This window comes from Pyricularia pennisetigena, chromosome 1 (genome assembly GCF_004337985.1).
Source record: "Pyricularia pennisetigena strain Br36 chromosome 1, whole genome shotgun sequence".
Taxonomy (NCBI): Eukaryota; Fungi; Ascomycota; class Sordariomycetes; order Magnaporthales; family Pyriculariaceae; genus Pyricularia; species Pyricularia pennisetigena.
Window position 1 is genome coordinate 3,682,823 of NC_043740.1, and position 18,135 is coordinate 3,700,957.

The 18,135-nt window shown below is 52.0% G+C and overlaps 7 protein-coding genes across 7 annotated transcripts; 2 read left to right on the top strand and 5 right to left on the bottom strand.

The window, feature by feature from the left end:
* Positions 1–239: 239 nt before the first annotated feature.
* PpBr36_07647 (uncharacterized protein) lies at positions 240–3,883 on the bottom strand (the record flags this gene model as incomplete). Its single annotated transcript, XM_029894782.1, has 2 exons — positions 240–3,319; positions 3,853–3,883. 2 exons carry the CDS (start codon positions 3,881–3,883, stop codon positions 240–242), a joined length of 3,111 nt encoding a protein of 1,036 aa, XP_029748047.1.
* Positions 3,884–3,900: 17 nt separating this feature from the next.
* Positions 3,901–4,285, bottom strand: PpBr36_07648 (uncharacterized protein; the record flags this gene model as incomplete). Its single annotated transcript, XM_029894783.1, has 2 exons — positions 3,901–4,059; positions 4,208–4,285. 2 exons carry the CDS (start codon positions 4,283–4,285, stop codon positions 3,901–3,903), a joined length of 237 nt encoding a protein of 78 aa, XP_029747841.1.
* A 727-nt stretch (positions 4,286–5,012) lies between these two features.
* PpBr36_07649 (uncharacterized protein) lies at positions 5,013–6,208 on the bottom strand (the record flags this gene model as incomplete). The annotated part of the gene is made up of 4 exons (XM_029894784.1): positions 5,013–5,150; positions 5,231–5,724; positions 5,832–5,944; positions 6,045–6,208. 4 exons carry the CDS (start codon positions 6,206–6,208, stop codon positions 5,013–5,015), a joined length of 909 nt encoding a protein of 302 aa, XP_029747840.1.
* Positions 6,209–8,467: 2,259 nt separating this feature from the next.
* On the bottom strand, positions 8,468–10,377 carry PpBr36_07650 (uncharacterized protein; the record flags this gene model as incomplete). Its single annotated transcript, XM_029894785.1, has 2 exons — positions 8,468–10,017; positions 10,128–10,377. 2 exons carry the CDS (start codon positions 10,375–10,377, stop codon positions 8,468–8,470), a joined length of 1,800 nt encoding a protein of 599 aa, XP_029748436.1.
* Positions 10,378–11,295: 918 nt separating this feature from the next.
* On the top strand, positions 11,296–12,902 carry PpBr36_07651 (uncharacterized protein; the record flags this gene model as incomplete). The annotated part of the gene is made up of 2 exons (XM_029894786.1): positions 11,296–12,543; positions 12,630–12,902. The coding sequence occupies 2 exons, from the start codon at positions 11,296–11,298 to the stop codon at positions 12,900–12,902; spliced, it is 1,521 nt and encodes a 506-aa protein (XP_029748437.1).
* Positions 12,903–13,019: 117 nt separating this feature from the next.
* Positions 13,020–14,642, bottom strand: PpBr36_07652 (uncharacterized protein; the record flags this gene model as incomplete). Its single annotated transcript, XM_029894787.1, has 3 exons — positions 13,020–13,155; positions 13,284–14,475; positions 14,546–14,642. The coding sequence occupies 3 exons, from the start codon at positions 14,640–14,642 to the stop codon at positions 13,020–13,022; spliced, it is 1,425 nt and encodes a 474-aa protein (XP_029748434.1).
* An 858-nt stretch (positions 14,643–15,500) lies between these two features.
* PpBr36_07653 (uncharacterized protein) lies at positions 15,501–17,904 on the top strand (the record flags this gene model as incomplete). The annotated part of the gene is made up of 2 exons (XM_029894788.1): positions 15,501–16,196; positions 16,276–17,904. The coding sequence occupies 2 exons, from the start codon at positions 15,501–15,503 to the stop codon at positions 17,902–17,904; spliced, it is 2,325 nt and encodes a 774-aa protein (XP_029748435.1).
* Positions 17,905–18,135: the final 231 nt, after the last annotated feature.

The following is an 18,135-nucleotide window of genomic DNA, read 5'->3' on the forward strand; positions in this document are numbered from 1 at the left end:
GTTTATCTCGCACTGACCCGAAATAATCTACAGGAAACAAAAGGCTCATGATGTATCTAATCACGTATTATCTAATCACCATGTCTTCATATAATTGTATCTGACAGATCACTGTCTATGTAATTTCCCTATCCTAGCATTACTAAGCTAGCAAGCAGGCCTATTGCAGAATCAAGATAAACCAGCATCCCGATTTCTTGCATAAGCAACCAACACGCCGCTCCGATATCTTTGCACTATTAACAAGCACCTTTTTTCCTATCCTTCCCATCACTAAGCCTACTAATAGCCGCCTGTCTCCTCTGTTCCGCCCTCCGCCTCCGCGCCGGTTGGTAGTCCTGGGCCGCCGCTCTAATCGCCGCCTCCTCGGCCTCGGCGATGGCCTCAGCATCTCTCCGTAGCCCTTCAAACCCTTTGAGATCAGCCAAAAAGCGCCGCAACCTAAGGCCCGTCTGGTTTTGAATCCACGCGTCGAATTCTTCATCACAGGCTGCCTCTATGGCCAGCCTGAGCCCCTTGAGAACATCTCTGTCGCAAATATCGCGGTCCCGTTGATCCACAAACGTCTCATGAGGAGCAAGTGGCCGCTCCTTGCACGCTGGCGGCGCCTCTAGCTGATCTTCCCAGTCTGACTCGTTCCCTCCTGCTTTGTCTTCTGGTGATGGATTTACCGCCACCTTAATAGCGTTATTGGGAGCAGTCGCCGAGGAGAGTGGATTGTTAAGCTGAGCAGGACTAGGTGAATCCTCGACAGAAGCCTTTAGCCCGAATCGAGCGTGATCCTGGGACTCTGGCGTCGGCTCCGTGATGCTTATAATAGGCGGATCAGGCGCTGGCTGCTCGGTGTGAGGTGGAGTGGCTGACGGTAGAGTGGGCATTTTGGCGGCAGCGGCGGCGCCGTCCAGGGCTTCTAATTTATGCAGAACTGCGTCAAGCGCCTCTTCAAAGGATGAATCCGTAATAATTGCGTACTTCCAGGTGTGTGGTAATTTTGGGGGTGATCTAGCGCTCATGCGTTGGTACTTTGGGCTCGTCTCCGGCGCTATTTCCGCTAAGTCCTTTGCTTGTTTCGGTGTGTTGTTGGTATATCTGGCGTCGTTGATGGCTTTCTGTTCGGTAGGAGAGGCCTTCTGCTGTTCTGGAGGTGTCTTGGGTAGCGGCTTGTTAAAACCCATGGTCGATGATGGAGATGCTTCGAGCTCTTCAGGGATGGGAGAAGGCTGCTGACGGGTGTTGGACGAGCGAAGTTCGGGCAAAACTCGAGGTTGACGTTTTACACCTATAATCCTAGGTGATCCGTTGCTTGCCGACTGCGAGATCCTTTGACGAGCTATAGTATTTGGCCTGGTCTTTAACTTGTTACTCTGAGGCGGAGGAGTGGTCAGAATCTCCTCCGTGTGCTGGCCCGATAAGCACTTTTCATGATCCGGAATCGCCTTCTTGGTTGAAGAAATGGCGGGATGCTCGGTCAAGACCTGCCTCGGGCCTGATCTCTCTATGGGTCGCGCTGCTGATTTGACAGGGATTGGCGGTGCCTTCCACGATGATTTTCTCCGAGGCATGCTGCCGGGGCCATTTTTCTCAACAATTCCTTTAGCTGGACTTCTTGAACCTGGTGTAGCAACTCTCTCAGTGGCAGCCCACTCCCTCGAGGGTGATTTGCCTTTGCGTGGAGAAGTTTGCACCGCTGTAGGGACAGAACATGTAGGACCATGAAAAAGTTTAAATTGGGGCGCGTTTTCATTGTTTCTGTCATGGGCCTTGTCGTCAGATACTGACGTCTCGGATGCCGGGTAACAAAGCCACGGCAGTATCTTGGGGGGAGATTTCGGTTTTCTCTCAATCTCTGGAGTGGGAAATATATCATCCGCCAGTAGCCCTGGAATGCCACTAGGTGGAGTGATGCGGATATCTGATGAACTGCTTGACCCGTTGCTGTTTGGAGTCGCCCCACGTCCCCATGCCTCGCCGTTTAATTGAGAGGCTATAGGTGAGCCTGGAGGTCGTATGACCTGCCTATGAAGACTAATCCTTGAGAGGTGAGATGCCTTCGAGTGTGGGAGTTCTTTTTGCTCCTTGGATGTAACAGCAAGCCCGGCTGCAGCGAACTCGCAACGGTAGGGGACAAGTGCGCTGACTGTCTTGACTGACGGGCTAGAAGGTAGCGCCCCTGAAGACGAATCAGGAGGCTTGGGATGAGCCGCATTATACCTTTCAAGCTCTTTGGTGAAACGGTTTAGTTTCTTTCGATTGCTTGACGATCTCGACTGTGCCTCTATTAGAATAGAGGATGACTTGTCCGATCTCTCCGGTGATATGATTTCGGAGAGCTTGTGCTGCTGAGAAAGTGTGCGGGACACAGAGCCCCAGACCGTGGGATCAGCCAGGCCGAACCTCTTCTCTCGTTTGGATGTTGGGAGTGTAGACACCAAAGCAATATGCTCACGACCTCGATGCCTTGCTCTCTCTGCGTCTTGGCCCTGGGAAGGAATAGGCTTGCGGTTGATGATTGGCTGTGTGACTCGAGGCGTTTGTGGCTGAAAACCATCTGCCGAGGCTGTGCCATCGCAGCCCATGTTGCTATCAAGGGGGCCAACGTGGGCATATTCTGAATGTGCCACAGGCATGCCTTGGAATCCGGTGGTGGCATGGTCGGCAAAACTTATGAAGGGGCGAGAAGCCTGTAACCAAACAAGAGGCTCGCTTGGCACTTCGGGCATCTGCATCAGCGAGTATTGGCTTTGGTCGGTGTCAGGGGGTCCCAAACCCTGTCGAAGTGTTGCCGGAGTATTGTTGTCATTACCTGCATTTAGTGGTATTGGGTGACTGATGTCGAGAGCCTTGCTGCGTCCATTTTGGGAAGCGTCGGCGGCATTATCGTCTTTGGAACTGAGAATATGCCGAGTGACCCAGTTGTGTAGCCCCTTGGGCTTCCCAGCCTCCTTACCTCGGCCGCACTCAGACCCGTTCCGATTGTTTCTCCCGGCTACTCTTGATTTTGGAGCTCGATTGCGTTTAGCCCCGAGGGAAGCGGTGCCACTGGTGGAGGATCTGATGAACGAAGTTCTGGCCTTGACCCTGCTCCGGCGCCGTTTCCTAATGACATTTCGCTGATGAGGTCGTGGCTTAGCGACAGCACATGAGGTCAACGGCGACGGATGGTGATGGTGGAGGTTTCCAGCAGCAGAACGCCTCTTTCTTGTAACGGTGGTTGCCCGGACTGGGGAAGCTGGCGAGTGCTTAGGATCATCGTGAGAGGCGTTGCGAGAGGACCATACACTGGGCTTGAAACCAAACTTAGGGAAATGATGCGAACTTCCTTTCTAAGATAAGTTGAATGCAGGCATCGTCCATTACTATTCCAAAAAAAAAAGGCGATTCCAAAAATCCGAAAAGAAAAGACAGAAAAGAAGTGAGGGCCCAAGCAGGAGGTCACGCCCCTTTTCAAAGAAAGGGACAAGGAATCCAGCCAGCTAGAGGCGAAAGAGAGAAAGAAGAAGAAAAAAAATAGTAAAGAGAAGAATATGATGATGCTAAGGCATGTACCGACACAACCTGTTACATCTTCAATCTTCTTCTGAGGCTCAGACCCAAAGCGTCCAGGCGGTTTTGGGCCATCTTGAAAATTTCCAAAGAGAATTTGCTACTGGGGCTTGAATAGCCGCATCCTCTGCGCGTGTACAGGTCCTGGCCGAACTGGAGGCAAGGGGTCATTTTGGCAGGAAGTCTCCGTGGATTTTTAAGACATGTAGTCCGCATTTGGAAGCAGCGATTATCAGCCGCCCAGGTGCTTGGAATCCATAGAAGCCAGGCAGGTCGGGCCATTACATTTCGGGAGGTAGCTCTACCGACTTCCCGAAAAGACCAGGCAGTTACACTCCATAGTAACAAAAAATAGATTTATCGCCTGATATCTTTGATCCCAGGTGCAGAGTATGTTTCAAGCTGGCGGCGGCCTTTGCGAAGGAGATATTCGACAGCTGCAAAATCACGCTTGTCGATGGCCAGGTTCCTGTCAAACTCGGCTCTTGCAAAGTCTCGAAAGTGTTGCTGACTGGTCTTGAATCGTCAATGCTATTAGTGACGAGACAACAAAATTGCAAACAACTCCCACCAGACGTGTACACGTGTAAGCCAGCTTCCCCATCATCTAGAAAAATTGGAGGTTATTTTTTTCGGGTAGAAACAGACTACAAACAAAGCATACCTCGGGCTTCTTTCGAATCTCACGGAGTGTGCTCCGGTACAGGGACAAGACTTCCTTCTGTAACCCCGAAAGCCTCATTTTGTCGACTAATACTTTACAGCCCAGTGAGCTCTGTTGGGAAAATAAAAGAAACAAAGAGTAATGAGTTATCAACTCATCTCAATCGGTTTATTTCTTTTGAAAAATGAAAAATTGTGACTGCACCAATCAATCAATCACCGATCTCAACATAAGCTTGAACCGAGGTGACGTCCTGTTTTTGTTCCGCTGGCGCCACAGTATATCCACAGCAAGTGGCTTGTGTGGCTTCAATTAAGATTTCTCCCTAGGTTGATCACTTGCGCCAAATGACACGCGTTGTTGAAACAGAATCATAACATCTTTGTTTAATTGAATTTTTATACACAAGTCTGCAACGTTAAAGCTGAAGAGTAGAATATCGGTTGGGGCTAAAAATTTTCCCCTCCCGGTTTGCCAACGTCCAAACCCAAATCGTGCTCTTCAGACCACAGCCATGTGATCCGGCGTCCGTGCTGCTTGGATCATATTTCTTTAAAAGAAAAACCGCCCATAACCCCTGAAATGAGCCCAATGTTCAACGGTAGAGCCCTTGTAAAAAAAAAAAAATCAAACGCCTGCTGCAAATATCCAGTCAGGGGAACCACTGTCCCATCGCCGCGGCAGACATGCGTCGCCGCCGTACCGCGTTCATGAGAAGTGATAGAGGGGGAAGCCAGGTCTCCACAAAACTCTCCCCCAAACCTTCCTAGCAGCCCCAATAGCGTAATGCGTCGTTTTTTTATTCCTAGTAAACCTTCTTCTTCTCGTCGATGCTGAACTGGCCAGGACCGCTGTTGACGAGCAAAAGCAGACCACCGACGATCGAGAGGATCTGGAAGAAGTCGTACTTGGCAAAGTCCTTGTGGGGGTGGTGTTCGTGAAGCTGCGAAAAGGCAATGACATGTTAGCATATGAAACGAGTATAGACGCACCCGGCTGAACCGCTTTGGAATCCCAACTCACAGTCCAGAAGTTGTTGACAAAGAGGTTGAAGATGCTCAAGATGACCACCAGAAGAGTGGCGCTGAACTTAGCCTTGAATCCAACAACAACCATGATGCAAGCAACCAGGCCGACGATGGAGACCATGACCCTCCAGATGCTCCACTCGCCAGCAAACACAAAGCCGATAAAGAGGAAGATGAGCAAAACACGGCCAGCCAGCTGGAAGTACATCTTGCGGTCCTTCTCCTCGAGTTGCGGCAGCCCGGCAAAGTTGACGGTCTTGCGCACCCACGAGTCCGACAGGACCATGATCAGGCCGCCCATGACCGACAGGTTACGCAAGAAAAAGTTGAGATCGAAAATGAGACCATAGCCGAGAGCCTGCGTGATAACCACGGCGATGAGACCGCCGACGGCATACTCTGAGAATCTCCTGGTGATGACCATTCCTGAGCAGACGACCATGGCGACAACGTTGATGACGAGGAAAAGCTGAGGGAAGCCGCTGGGGACTGCAAGTGCGTCAAGAGTATGTTAGCTTGTGTCACGTTATCCTTAGGTCTGCAATCAATCCTCCATGTGTCTACGGCGAGAAAAAAAAAATAGGGAGTATGCATACAGCGACGATAGTCATGAAGGTAGTAGACTTGATCACTCCATTGCGTCAATATCCGCAGGGCGTCCTCGATGAAGGTGACCACGATGAGGAATCGGCCGATGGCTGGAAGGTATCTGCAGTTTCGCCCCAACATGTTAGCGGTCACCTAAACGAGTCTCTGCGACTTGCAGCCGTCACCAGGCGTCAGTGACACGACGAAAGAACAAAACATACGGCTTGATGGGCTCCGAGACCGAGTCCAGCATGTCCTCGATCTTGCTCGTTTGCTCCCTGATGGCATCCAGGGCGCTGCTTTGGCTGTCAGGCTGTGATGATGGGCCTCCGAAAGGGTTGGGGGCATTCGGTATGCCGTAGCCCGAAGGTCCTCGTTGCGCCATTCTTGCTAGCTCTAACGAAAGGTTGTGCAGCTGGTTGTCGTAGCAAGCAGGAGATTCGTATCGCTTGTCCTTTCTTGCCGGCCAAGCGCACAAAAATATCCAAGGTGGTCGAGCGCTCTGCGTGTAACGCGGATTCGAGCCGTATCCTTCGCTAGTGTGTGTGGACAACTATGGAGAATGCAACGGCGAGGCTATCGGTGGGCCGAGTTCCTAATGTAATCGAAAAAAAAAAAAAAGCGGTCGAGTCTGATCAGTACATGCGATGACTCAAAGTGGTGTTGTTGTCTTTAGAAATGAACGAAATAAAAGTAGAGCAGCGGAAAACTGAAAATAATAAAAGACTAAAACGACTTCCTGAAGAGCTCGATTGGGATAGAGGCTTTTTACAATAGAGGGGAGCTCCAAACCTACACGGGGGCTAGAAGCTTAGTTAAAACAACTGTGTCCTTTTTCCCAAGCTTCGACAGGTGGAGTGCGGATAAGCGCGACGACCGGGGTTCTGACAAGAGCCCGGCAGTGTCCGTGGGTTGCTGTGGCTGAATATAGATATCCTACTTGAATTAGCCCAGAGTCTCACTTAATACACTGTACCCCGCGAAAGGTGTGGTGTACCTTGCAGGCAGCTGGGAATTACGCTGGAGCTGAACTTAGGGGAAAAAAGAAAGTCGAAGAAACAGGCTGTAGAAAAGAAAGAAGAAAAACAAAATTGGCTCGGAAAACTGAGCAAAACTCGATGATATGACTGCGCTTATGAGCGTTAAAAGAATAGAGGATGGTTAGGAACACAATAGAAAAAATTGGTAAGTCATCCGTATGCTATTTGTACAATTAATGCGAACGAGTTATTTTAATCTAGAGAAATTATTTATGCGACTGGTTTATAGGCCCCTTGTGGATCTCGAATGAAATACTGCATTCATCTGACGATCTGTTCTCAGTGACGACATTTCTTCTGAGCTGCAATTTTTGCCGTTAGTCTCAGTTATGCGTACTAATAGCTCGGAAAGCCAATGCCGATTCAATTTCTTGGGCAGACGATTCCCACCCCAGTATGGTTGACATCTATCTGCTCATCAGACACATGCATTGGGCTAAGGTAATCACAAGAGTCCAAGACAGAACATTATTTCGGATCTTGATGGTCTACCATACAGTGTCAAATTCTCTCACAAATTGCGAAACCAAAATAACAAAAAAAAAAAAAAATCCATTACCGTACTTTATCATTACCTATAGTGGCAGTATTACTGAGAAATGGAGAATGACCCAAGGCAACAAAGCCTAGACCCCGGACATCCCGGCGGGCGCAGCCCCCAAAACCACAAGAGACCCGCCGAATTCCTGAAATAGCTAGCCTATCATAAGCCACGAATTCGTGAGGCAGTGTCTTTTTTGTGTTGCCTAGGCATGAACGAGCCTCAACAAACTCCAGATCTACAGATGCATCTAAGGTTGGGTGTAGAGTTGATCATTTGCTGCCTGCATTTCTCGGCGCCAAACATAACAGACAAGACAAATGCATCTTGTGTAAGCAACTCTGCCACAAAAACACCGCCATCAAGGCTCAGTTCTCACCTTCTCCCAAGGGGACAGGTGGCTGTTGGAATTTATCATGACGCCGCCCAGATGCCCGAACTGAGTAAGCCCAGCCGAGCTGCACCGTTACCGACAGACCGCCCGGCGCCGTTCTTTGTTGGCGGCTATGGGCCGAGCCCAATTCAACGTCGTCTAATCTATGATCGGAGGGCAAATATGTTTGATCTTTTTTTTTTCTTCTTCTTTCTTTCTTGCAGATGCCTAACTGCCTAGAAGCTGACTAGGACATCAGGCCACACTCTGCAGACAGTTCTCCATGTTTGTACTTGGCAGATGAGTTCATGTTCTGGTAGAAAACACATCAGACAGTACATATGAGGGAAAGCATGGTTGTAAGCAATAACTGAACCGCAGTAATCCGATCTCGCTTTCAAGGCGCTGATTGTCAGCTGTGAAGCATTGGCAACCTGCACCATGTACTATCTGCAGGCTGACGCACATTAGCGTTGCTCGATATGTGATTCACCGCAAAGACTGTAGCGATTGAGTGTAGGCTTGAGCCATCAATTGCAAATTTGCCCGACTCATTTCTGCGACGACCACAGCCCTTGCCAGAGTTGATCCTGATTTATGATGGGTATGGTCGAATAAATTCAAGAGAAATAGAATAAAGTGAACAACTCGCTCTGGATAAGTTCGAATAAAGCTAGCTTCTCACAATTTCTAGCCCTTCTTGACTTTTGCCTTGGTGTTGTACCATGATTTTGGTATCAAATCCGCATCAACTAAAAGCTTCCACATACACCAAAGGTAGCAGAGCGCGAACCCTACTGCACCCAGCCCGACATTGGCAACAACCCACAGGTCGGGCATACCAATGGGAGGCAGGAAGAAGCGATCAACCACATGCCACGCAGCCATTGCCAGGTAGAAAGTTCCATGCACCAAGAACAGTATCCACTGACCAGCCGTTGCCGGCCCTTCCTCGTCAAAATAGACGCTCGTCGAGGTCGGCGGGAGGCCGAGTAGGTATGCCCAGAGCAGAGTCAGCACGACGTAGGGCACCCTCAGGTCAACCCTCTGAAGCAATGGGAACATTGTCCAGGCGCCCAGGATGTTCGCAAAGCCAACCCATGCCCTTACTTCCCGGGCCAGCCCATTGCCGCCAGCTAGCATTATAGTCATTGGCATTAATGGAAGCAGTACGCTCTTTTCGTGGACCTGATAACTAAAGAGAAAAAATCCCCAAGCAGTCGCTGCGAAAGCCGAAGGCAGTAGCACCTTGCGGGGCCGTAGGAATAGGACCAGGTTTGGGGGAATGATGGCTGCGAGTGTAGCCCCCAGGGCTGCCTTTTGCAGAAGCGCAGCCGGGTATTTGCGCAATTTGAAGACGACGTTGATGGCGCACCAAAAGTTGGCAACTTTGTCCTCGAAAAGCCCTCGAGCGAAAGGGAAGACCCTGTGAATGAGCTGGACCATCTGTTCGACGACTGGATAGTACACCGCGTCTGTGTCCAAATACTCAGATAGGAACGAGAATATAGGTAGAGGTGTAGGTGGGCCATCGAGATCTGGTCGTGAGTCGATACCGCGTTGCGCATCGTAGAGGGCCCCGATCACCAGAGGCAAGACCAGAACGGCGAACGAGATCGCGGTGACAGCCGCGATGGCAAGCAGTCTAGGCAGATTCAATTTGGGAAAGACGCAAGCGCCTAAAAGGAAAGCAAAGACACTAAATGCGTAATAGAGTGCCATCTGCTTAAAGCCTAGTGCGGCCACGAAGAAAACCGAGGCCCAGAGAAGTCTGCCAGCCAACATGCTTGACATGCTTGCCAGGACGAAGCCAAGCATAACCGTATTGTACTGGAAGTGGACATGATCGATGAGGATTAGGCCCGGCTGCATAAGGATAGCCACCAGGGCCACCGAGCTCGACCACCTATCAACGCCGCTAAGCCTCCCAAATCTTCGCACGAAAACCACAGTCGCCGGTACGTAGATGAGATACTCAGACACAAGGACGGTGGCCCTCATGAAAATTTTGAGGACAGGGTCGTCCGAGCCGCGGGAGCTGAAAAGAGCAAACCAGGCCGGGTTGATGAGAGAGCCAATCTTGCCCAAAAGCCAACTGTGGTAAGCCGTCAGAGGCGGGTAGTCAAGCCCCCACCACTCGAGGTCATGGAAGTACCATTGCGAGATGGGAAGTTGCGTGGTCACTTCCATCCAATGTCTCTGCGCTTCGTAGTCTCCGAACAACGGTGGTTTGTGGAATCCTGCATATAGTTTAATCAAGTCAGTTCGGTCTGAGCAAGCACCCGAGGAAAGACTTCTACCAGCCAAGCGAAAAGGTGAGAGACACGGAAGAGAGCTGCCACAAACATACCCGAGTAACCCCACAAGCCAGCAGCCCATCTGAAGACGCCAACGATGAGCAAAGTGAGAGCGAGCGTCTCCCATTGTGTGGCAGACCCGCGAGCGGGCCAGAGAAAAGCCGCAAGGGGAAACGTCGGAACGCGCACGAGAGCTTCATTTTTGCGGACTGCAAGCACCGTCTGCTCTTGATCGTTGTCGACAATCTTCTTGGGCTTACGTGCCCGTGGTTTGCGAGGTGATGGAGAAGCTTGCCCGGCCATTGTTTTTGAGACGTGGAAACACGTCAGTCTAATCCGGTATTGTCGGAAAGCTCACAACAAAGAGATATGACTTTCATCTGTTGTTGTGCCTTTCTCGTCGCTCAGCTCAAGTCGCAAGGTCAAACGTGCCGTTGCAACCAAGGGATCTTGCGGAGAAAGTGCCAGCTTCACGAATTGAAGCTATCCGGTGGGGCACAAGCAACATCGGACAGGGGTGCGATGGAAGCAAACCCCCCTGTGATGTCACACAACACTACAGCAATCAATGCCAGCCAGCCGTGGCACAACTCATTCCGTCAGATCATTCGTTTGCTTTGGACTCTGACAATTGGAGTGTGACACAACAGGTAACCATTTGAGATTTGCAACATGGTCGTCACTCAAAGTCTAATGCGGCTACAAAGCATCATACGCGAGCACCTAGCTCATGTAAACCTGCATTGGTAAGGCCCCTTACCCTACACATGTCTAAGGCTTTTCAACAAGCTCACCATTGTACATGGGCCCTGCAGCAATCAAGATCTCCCGCTAGTAAAATCGTCAATCGAGCTCTACTGCGGCACCAGCTCGATCCTTTCCATTGTCGTCCGGGATTACTGTCTTTTTAAAACTCTGCGACGTTGCCAAGTTCTCCACGTCGCACTACAGTGCAGCTCTAGATGAGCCAAGTAGCTCTCGGAAACTGTGAACTTTTGTTACGGTCCATTTCAGGGTCAAATTGAGTTTTCCTTGCAACTTGCAACCAATCCGTCATCGTTCGCATTTACATGGGACGAGAACATTCCTACTACACACACTTACACTTACCAGCGGTAACAATCCCCCCCACATTTCGTTCATGTCGTACCAAAAAGGTACATAACTTTACCTAGATGCCTAGGTAGACATATCCGTTTCTTTTCACGCTTTTCGCACACAATGCCTTATCCCTTCGTCCTCCCAACAACCTCTGCCTTCTCATTCTCCACCAGCTTCAGCTGCGAGAGCCATCCGTCATTACCCCTCAACGCGAGCACGTACCGCGGGATCGTGCGCGACACGCTCAAGAAGCACAAGCGCCTGCCGCCCTCGTCGCAGTCCTCGAGCCTCTCTCTCGTCGTCGCCAGTATCAACGACTACCTGCGCTACCTGCTCGCCGTCGACGCCGGCATCGCCCACCGCTCCCCGCACGGCGGCCATGGCGAGCAGATCGATGTGGTTTTGCGCTCCGCCCCGGCCATCGAGTGGCGTCCTTTCCTCTCCGACTCGGCAGTTCCAGGAAAGGAGCCGCCGCGGGTGAGGATACAATCGCTCGAACACGAACTTTTCTTCACGTTGAGTACCCTGGCCAGCGCGCTGTCGCTCCAAGCCAGGGCTGCCCTGCAACCACTGTACGTAGTCTCTGTAGCCGTGCCGAGCCCTGAGCAGCGCCTTGCCGCCATCACCGGCGCCACCAAGCTGTTGCTGGATGCGGCTTCCATCTACGACTACCTAAGCACTCGCTCCACATCGCTGTCGGGCCCCGCCCCGTGTGCCGACATCAGCCCCGCCACCGTCTCGGCCCAACGCGCCCTCGCTCTCGCCGAGGCAACGTTGCTTGCCGTCTTCAAGGATGACCCGTACCCTACCGTTGTCGCGCAGGATCGCAACAACTTGGATAAGGACTGGATGTTCAAGGCACCCGAGATACCAAAGGTGCGCGCCCACCTGTTTGCGAGGCTGTGCTTGGCCGCGTCAGAACACGCCGCGCAGGCCTCCTCGCTATGTCAGGCACAGTCCTCCGCCGGGGGTTCGGGTAGCGGCGGCGGCGGCAAGATGGCAGGGTTGGTGCGAAATGCAACGGCACGGGGCCTCGATGGCGACTTCGTTCGGTACATTGAGAACCTGAGGCGGACGGCGCGGGCGAAAGCTTGCCGATTCTTTGCCATCGATGCCGAGCTGGGCGGCCAAACAGGCAACGCGATTGGTTGGCTCCGCGCTGGCCTGCAGGAGCTCGGGGTTGAGCAGCGGGAGACGGCCAAGAAGAGCGGCGGACTCAGCTTTAGCCGGCTCACCAAGGAATGGAGCGAGAAGCGGGAGGACCGCAAGGTGGAGAAGGGCGCCAGCTGGGGTGCAGATGCTGGAAAAATGGAGGAAGTGCGCGTAATCGAAATGCTGGATGCCAAGTGGTCCAAGCAAAACGACACCGTAAGTTTGCTCATTCGCTCATCAATTACGGTCTTTCTCAAAGTCAAGCGATTCAAAGCAATCGACTGACTGAATATGTTTTACAGATGAACATACAAGCCATCCCAGCACCAGCGACATTATTGGCACAGATGCCTTCCGGCAGGGATATGCATACAGTCAAGCCATACGAGCCGCCAGCCCTTGATCCTGTGGTCTTGGAGTCCATGCGTGCCCCGCCAGAAGGATCCGACGATTTTGAAAATGCGTCCGACTCTGAGGATGAGGGTAAAGATAGTAGTAGTCAAGGTCCGGTTGGTGCATTTCCAGGGACGAGAAACGAGTACGGAAGGACCAATAGCAGTAACTCATATTACTAGCACAAGTTCAACGAAGCAATACTTTGTCCCATTGACACGCAGCAGAAAACGATACACTCTATATGACCGCGTTCAGTTGCTTCTATGACCATGCTAGTGGGCGCTCCCTCCTGCCTCTCAAGAGATGACAAGATGTTCAATAGATATCCTCGCAACATCAAGAATCCGTTCGCAGTTGTGCTTTTCTCCGGAGGACGTAGGTTGATGTGCGTGCGACTGGGGGTGTAACATTTTCCCAGATGCGCAAAACTCGCTGGGACGAAATATTCATGTTAGTAATGGACATGGTCACATGATTTTTTCGACAGCAAAAGGAAAGATTTGGCCAAGGCTTCCGTTTCGAACGAAGTCCGTCGATGGGCCACAAAGAACGTCACTTACTCCATCATTGCGTGTCGCATCCTCTGCCTCTCCAACAGGTAGTCCACAATGTCCCTCAACCCGACCTGGCGCCGTGCCAAGGTCTTCATGGAGTCGTCGCCGATCTGAGCTGCAAACTTGTAGCCGTACACGTCGACCCTGAGCAGAGCGCGGACGGTGCTCCTCCACATCATGGGCGCTAACGTCTGCCTCTCTAGTGCGGCGACGTTGCTGCAGGCACCGGTCCCGAGCCTGCCCCACAGCCCTCCGTACTGCTGAAGCGAAAAGGGGATCTCGCAACCCTGGGCCGTCGCCCTGGCTACCTCGGCATCCACCATGGCCAATATGCGGTGGTATGTGTTGGCGATGGACGGCAGGAGCGCGCCCAGTATCAGCAAGTTTTGGTATGACTGGATAGAGGGGCGGAAGGTCGGGCTCGCGAGGCTCGGTGGGCTGCAGGCCGGGCACTCGGTCACCCCGTACGCGGTCTTGGCTGCGCTGCGGGCGCAGGACATCGCCGGCCCGACTTCTGTCGGCAGGTTTTGCAGGGAGTCCAGCGCCAGGTACAGTTTTGCCAAGCAGCCGCAGGGTGGACCGGGATCTGTCGCGAAGTGGCTACCGCAAACGATGGGTGCTGCTTCGTGACTTGTGTCTGACGGAGCGGGAGGTGACGTATCTGCCGCCGTTGGGTAGGGGCCTGTTTCTGGAATTCTCAGAGTGTCGTGTGTTGAGAAAGGATCCGTGATTTGCACGTTGCTTGACTGCAGGTTTTGTGATGCCGAGCCAGACAGAAAGGCATCCTCAAGAGACGGTCCTGACATGACCAACGTGGAATTGCTGTCACTGCCACTTGCAGTGGACAAGCCTTCCCAATAGCCCAGTGAATTCAAGTCTACCACATTCAAACTAGGGTCCACTGGTATTTGCTGAGATGCCTGCGGTTCTGGGACAGTGTCCGACATGCAGGGCCCCATCAAGCTGAACAAATCAAACTCATCACCAGCGGTGGCATCCATAAAAGAGAAATCGGCAGCTACTGCGGTGGCTACAGCATCTTCACTGCTGCTGCGTTCAGTCTCTTCCGAGACCTCGACATGCTGCCGTTTACGGGGTCGTCCCATCTGCTTCTGGGGAGAGTAGTGGCATTTGATACCCTCCTTCTTGCAGCGTGCGCAGCCTTCGGGCTCCTTGGTACATGCCAACTTGCGCGAGCCTAGGAATAGAATCAGCTTCTTAACCAGGTTTAAGAAAAATGACGATTGAAGGGTTCTGGGAAGACATACGACACTCATCGCAAGCTCGGTGCCTTGGTTGTGAATCCACGTCGGATATGTTTGTGGCCTTTGAAGTGGCGGCCGACTTGCTCGTAGACGAGCTCATATTTTCGATTCACGTTTTATTGTATAATAGGTATAATAGCCACCCTGTCAATTGGCCAGGGTACAATTTGTCCAAGCACTTGCTCACTTGAACTGATTTTCAGAAATGAAACGAAGTTGTCTACTCTCAAATGAGATAGGTTGTCTACCGCAGCAAAGAGTCTCAACTGATGTCCTCCCCTGGGACGATAATATCGGGAATGATGTGGCAAAGTAATATCTTGAGCAATGATAACGCTGAAGATAGTCCAAAGAGGTTCAAGATGGAATGCCCTGGCATATGGCGTCTAGGTCTATGTATCTAGCCTAAGTGCTGCCTGGTGCATGAAGATTTGCAGGGAGCGTAAGCACTAACGCACCGCTCCTGGGATGAGACCCTGCGAGAACACACCTACAAGTTTCAGAGAGCGGCTATCCAGTGAAGAGGGACACTAAGCAGCACCAAACCAGCAGCTTGCAAACAGTAAACCCATACCAACGACTTGATATCTGCTGCGATTTGCGCGTTAGATTATGTCATTCGAAGTAGAAGCAGGAGACACCAAGTGTGGTTTACAATAAGTCTCTCTGTGTTTGAGTTTGAAAGGCATTTTACGACAGTGTATAAAAGGCAATCGTACCAAAACACGAAATCATTGGACATTTGACGCTAGGATGTGGGGTTTGTACGTACCAGAGTAGAGCGGTGAGCCATTTTCCCCGCCTTCTGCGAGCCGGACCCATTTTATTTTTTTCTGCCACTGCTGGAAAAAAAAAGTTCGGAGAGGAGCATCGACTTGATTTGATGCGCTGCGATTGGGTTCGCTGCTTGGTTCATATAAATCAATCGCAACAAATATTTTCGGTATCAACACCAAAGATGGCCCCCACAGCACCAGCCAAGAAACGAAAGCAGTCAGTCGAGGCCACGGAGCTATCGGATGACGAAATCATTGATGGGCTCCTCGACGGCGCGCTTTCTCAGAGCGAGGACGACAGCGATTTTGTAGCTTCAGGGGATGAGGACGAGGAAGACGAGGAGGACGAGGATGAGGACGAAGACGACGAAGATGACGACAAGCAAGACATTGGAGATTTGCAAGATCTTAGCCTCAACGACTTGGACGACGATGCGCTGAACAAGGAATTGGCCAAAGATGGCGCGAATGGCGGTTCAGGAGATAAACCAGAGGCAGACGACGAGGAAAGACCAAACTACAGGGTTGTCGAGGATGCGAATGGCGGTATACGCTATGTTTACGACGAGATTGACCCGGTCTACGACTCAGACGACTCGGACAAGGAGGAGGAGAACAGAATTGGCGACATCCCGCTGTCTTTCTACGAGGCGTACCCCCATGTTGGTTACACGATCGACGGCAAGAAGCTTATGCGTCCGGCAGAGAGGAGACAGGCTCTGGATTCTCTACTAGACAGTATTGAGATACCTAAGGGCTGGACCGGCTTGACGGATCCGTCCACTGGAAAGCCACTCAACTTGAGCCAAGATGAGCTTGAGCTTCTGAAGCGTGTCCAGATGAACGAGATCCCTGAAGAGGGCTACGATCCTTATCCTGTAAGTTGTCGGACTCAAGCTTGCATTACGTCGGCCTTTTCCCAGAATGCCTAGGACCCAACTGACAAAGCTTGATTAGGACACGGTCGAATACTTTACCGGTATCGAGGAGAAGATGCCCCTGAGCGCTGCCCCTGAACCAAAGCGAAGATTCATTCCCTCAAAACATGAAGCAAAGAGAGTCATGAAACTTGTTCGCGCCATCAGAGAGGGCCGCATACAGCCGTACAAGTCGAAGGAGGAGCGCGAGAAGGAGGAAGAGGACAAGGAAGAGAAATACTACGACGTATGGCAGGATGAGCAGCCACGCGACCCCCACGTTATGCACATACCGGCACCGAAGCTCGCACCGCCGGGCTACGATATGAGCTACAATCCGCCGCCAGAGTACCTCCCGACAAAGGCAGAGAGGGAGGAATGGGAGAAGATGGATCCCGAGGACAGGGAAAAGGAGTATCTGCCGCAGAAGTTCGATGCCCTAAGGAAGGTACCCGGCTATGAGACTTTTGTCAAGGAGCGCTTTGAGCGTTGCTTGGACCTCTATCTTGCGCCCAGGGTACGCAAGAACAGGTTGAACATTGACCCGGCCTCATTATTACCCAAACTTCCCAGGCCCGAGGAGCTCAAGCCGTTCCCTACCGTCTGTCAAGCAATCTTCAGAGGCCACGAAGGCCGTGTTAGATCGTCGGCAATTGACCCAACGGGACTGTGGCTCGCAACAGGAGGTGACGACGGCTACGTTAGGATATGGCTCATCAACCCAGCTCGTCAAGTGTGGGCCGTCAAACTCAGCAGCGACGAGGCTGTGAACGCCGTGCGATGGAGACCGACAAAGGACACCATGATCCTCGCCGCGGCCGCCGGAGAGGAGATATTCCTGATGGTGCCGCCAGACATCGATCCGGAGGTCGAACAAACCAGCCGTGCCGTCCTTGATGCTGGTTTTGGACACGCTGCTGGTGGCGCAGATAAGCTGACGGCTGACGGCAAGGCGCCGCCAGCGAAATGGGCACGCCCGGGTGCGAGGTTGGAGGACGAGGGCGTGCTCGTGAAGGTGACGGTACGATCGCCCGTCAAGGTTATCAGCTGGCACAGGAGAGGCGACCACTTCTGTACCGTGTCTCCATCCGGTCAGCGCAGCTCGGTGGCGGTACATACCCTTTCCAAACACTTGTCGCAAATCCCCTTCCGAAAGCTGTCAGGTCTTGCACAAGTCGCTCACTTCCACCCTTCGAGGCCGCTCTTCTTTGTCGCGACACAGCGCACGATCCGCTGCTACGACTTGCAGCGGTTGGAGCTGGTCAAGGTGGTGCAGCCCGGTGCCAGGTGGATCTCGTCGTTCGACATACATCCTGGTGGCGACAACCTCATTGTTGGCTCCTACGACAGGCGGCTGCTGTGGCACGATCTGGACTTGTCTACTCGTCCGTACAAGACGATGCGGTTCCACCCGCAAGCCATCAGGGCCGTCAAATACCACCGCGGTGGGCTGCCACTGTTTGCAGACGCCAGCGACGACGGTTCGCTGCAGATCTTCCATGGCAAGGTTGTCAGTGATCTCATGGAGAACGCAACCATTGTGCCGCTCAAATCACTCAAGGGTCACCGGGTCATCGATTCGCTTGGTGTCATGGATGTAGACTGGCACCCATCAGAACCTTGGTGTATCTCGGCCGGTGCCGATGGGACGTGCCGACTGTGGATGTAGACAGATGCAAATGGCAGTTTGTGAATCCAAACTCTCGTTGCGCAATAAATAATACAAAATTCCAAGTTTTTTTTTTTGAGTCGGTGGGGTCCGAGTTTGCGTGTTTAGCTGGACAGCAGCTTTTTTTTTTTTTTTTTTTGTGGCGTTGTTTGCGAAGTAGTTTTGACAGCATTAACAGTTTGCACGGTGGGAAAAGGGCCACATGATGGCGAATCAAAAAGTGTGAGTGAG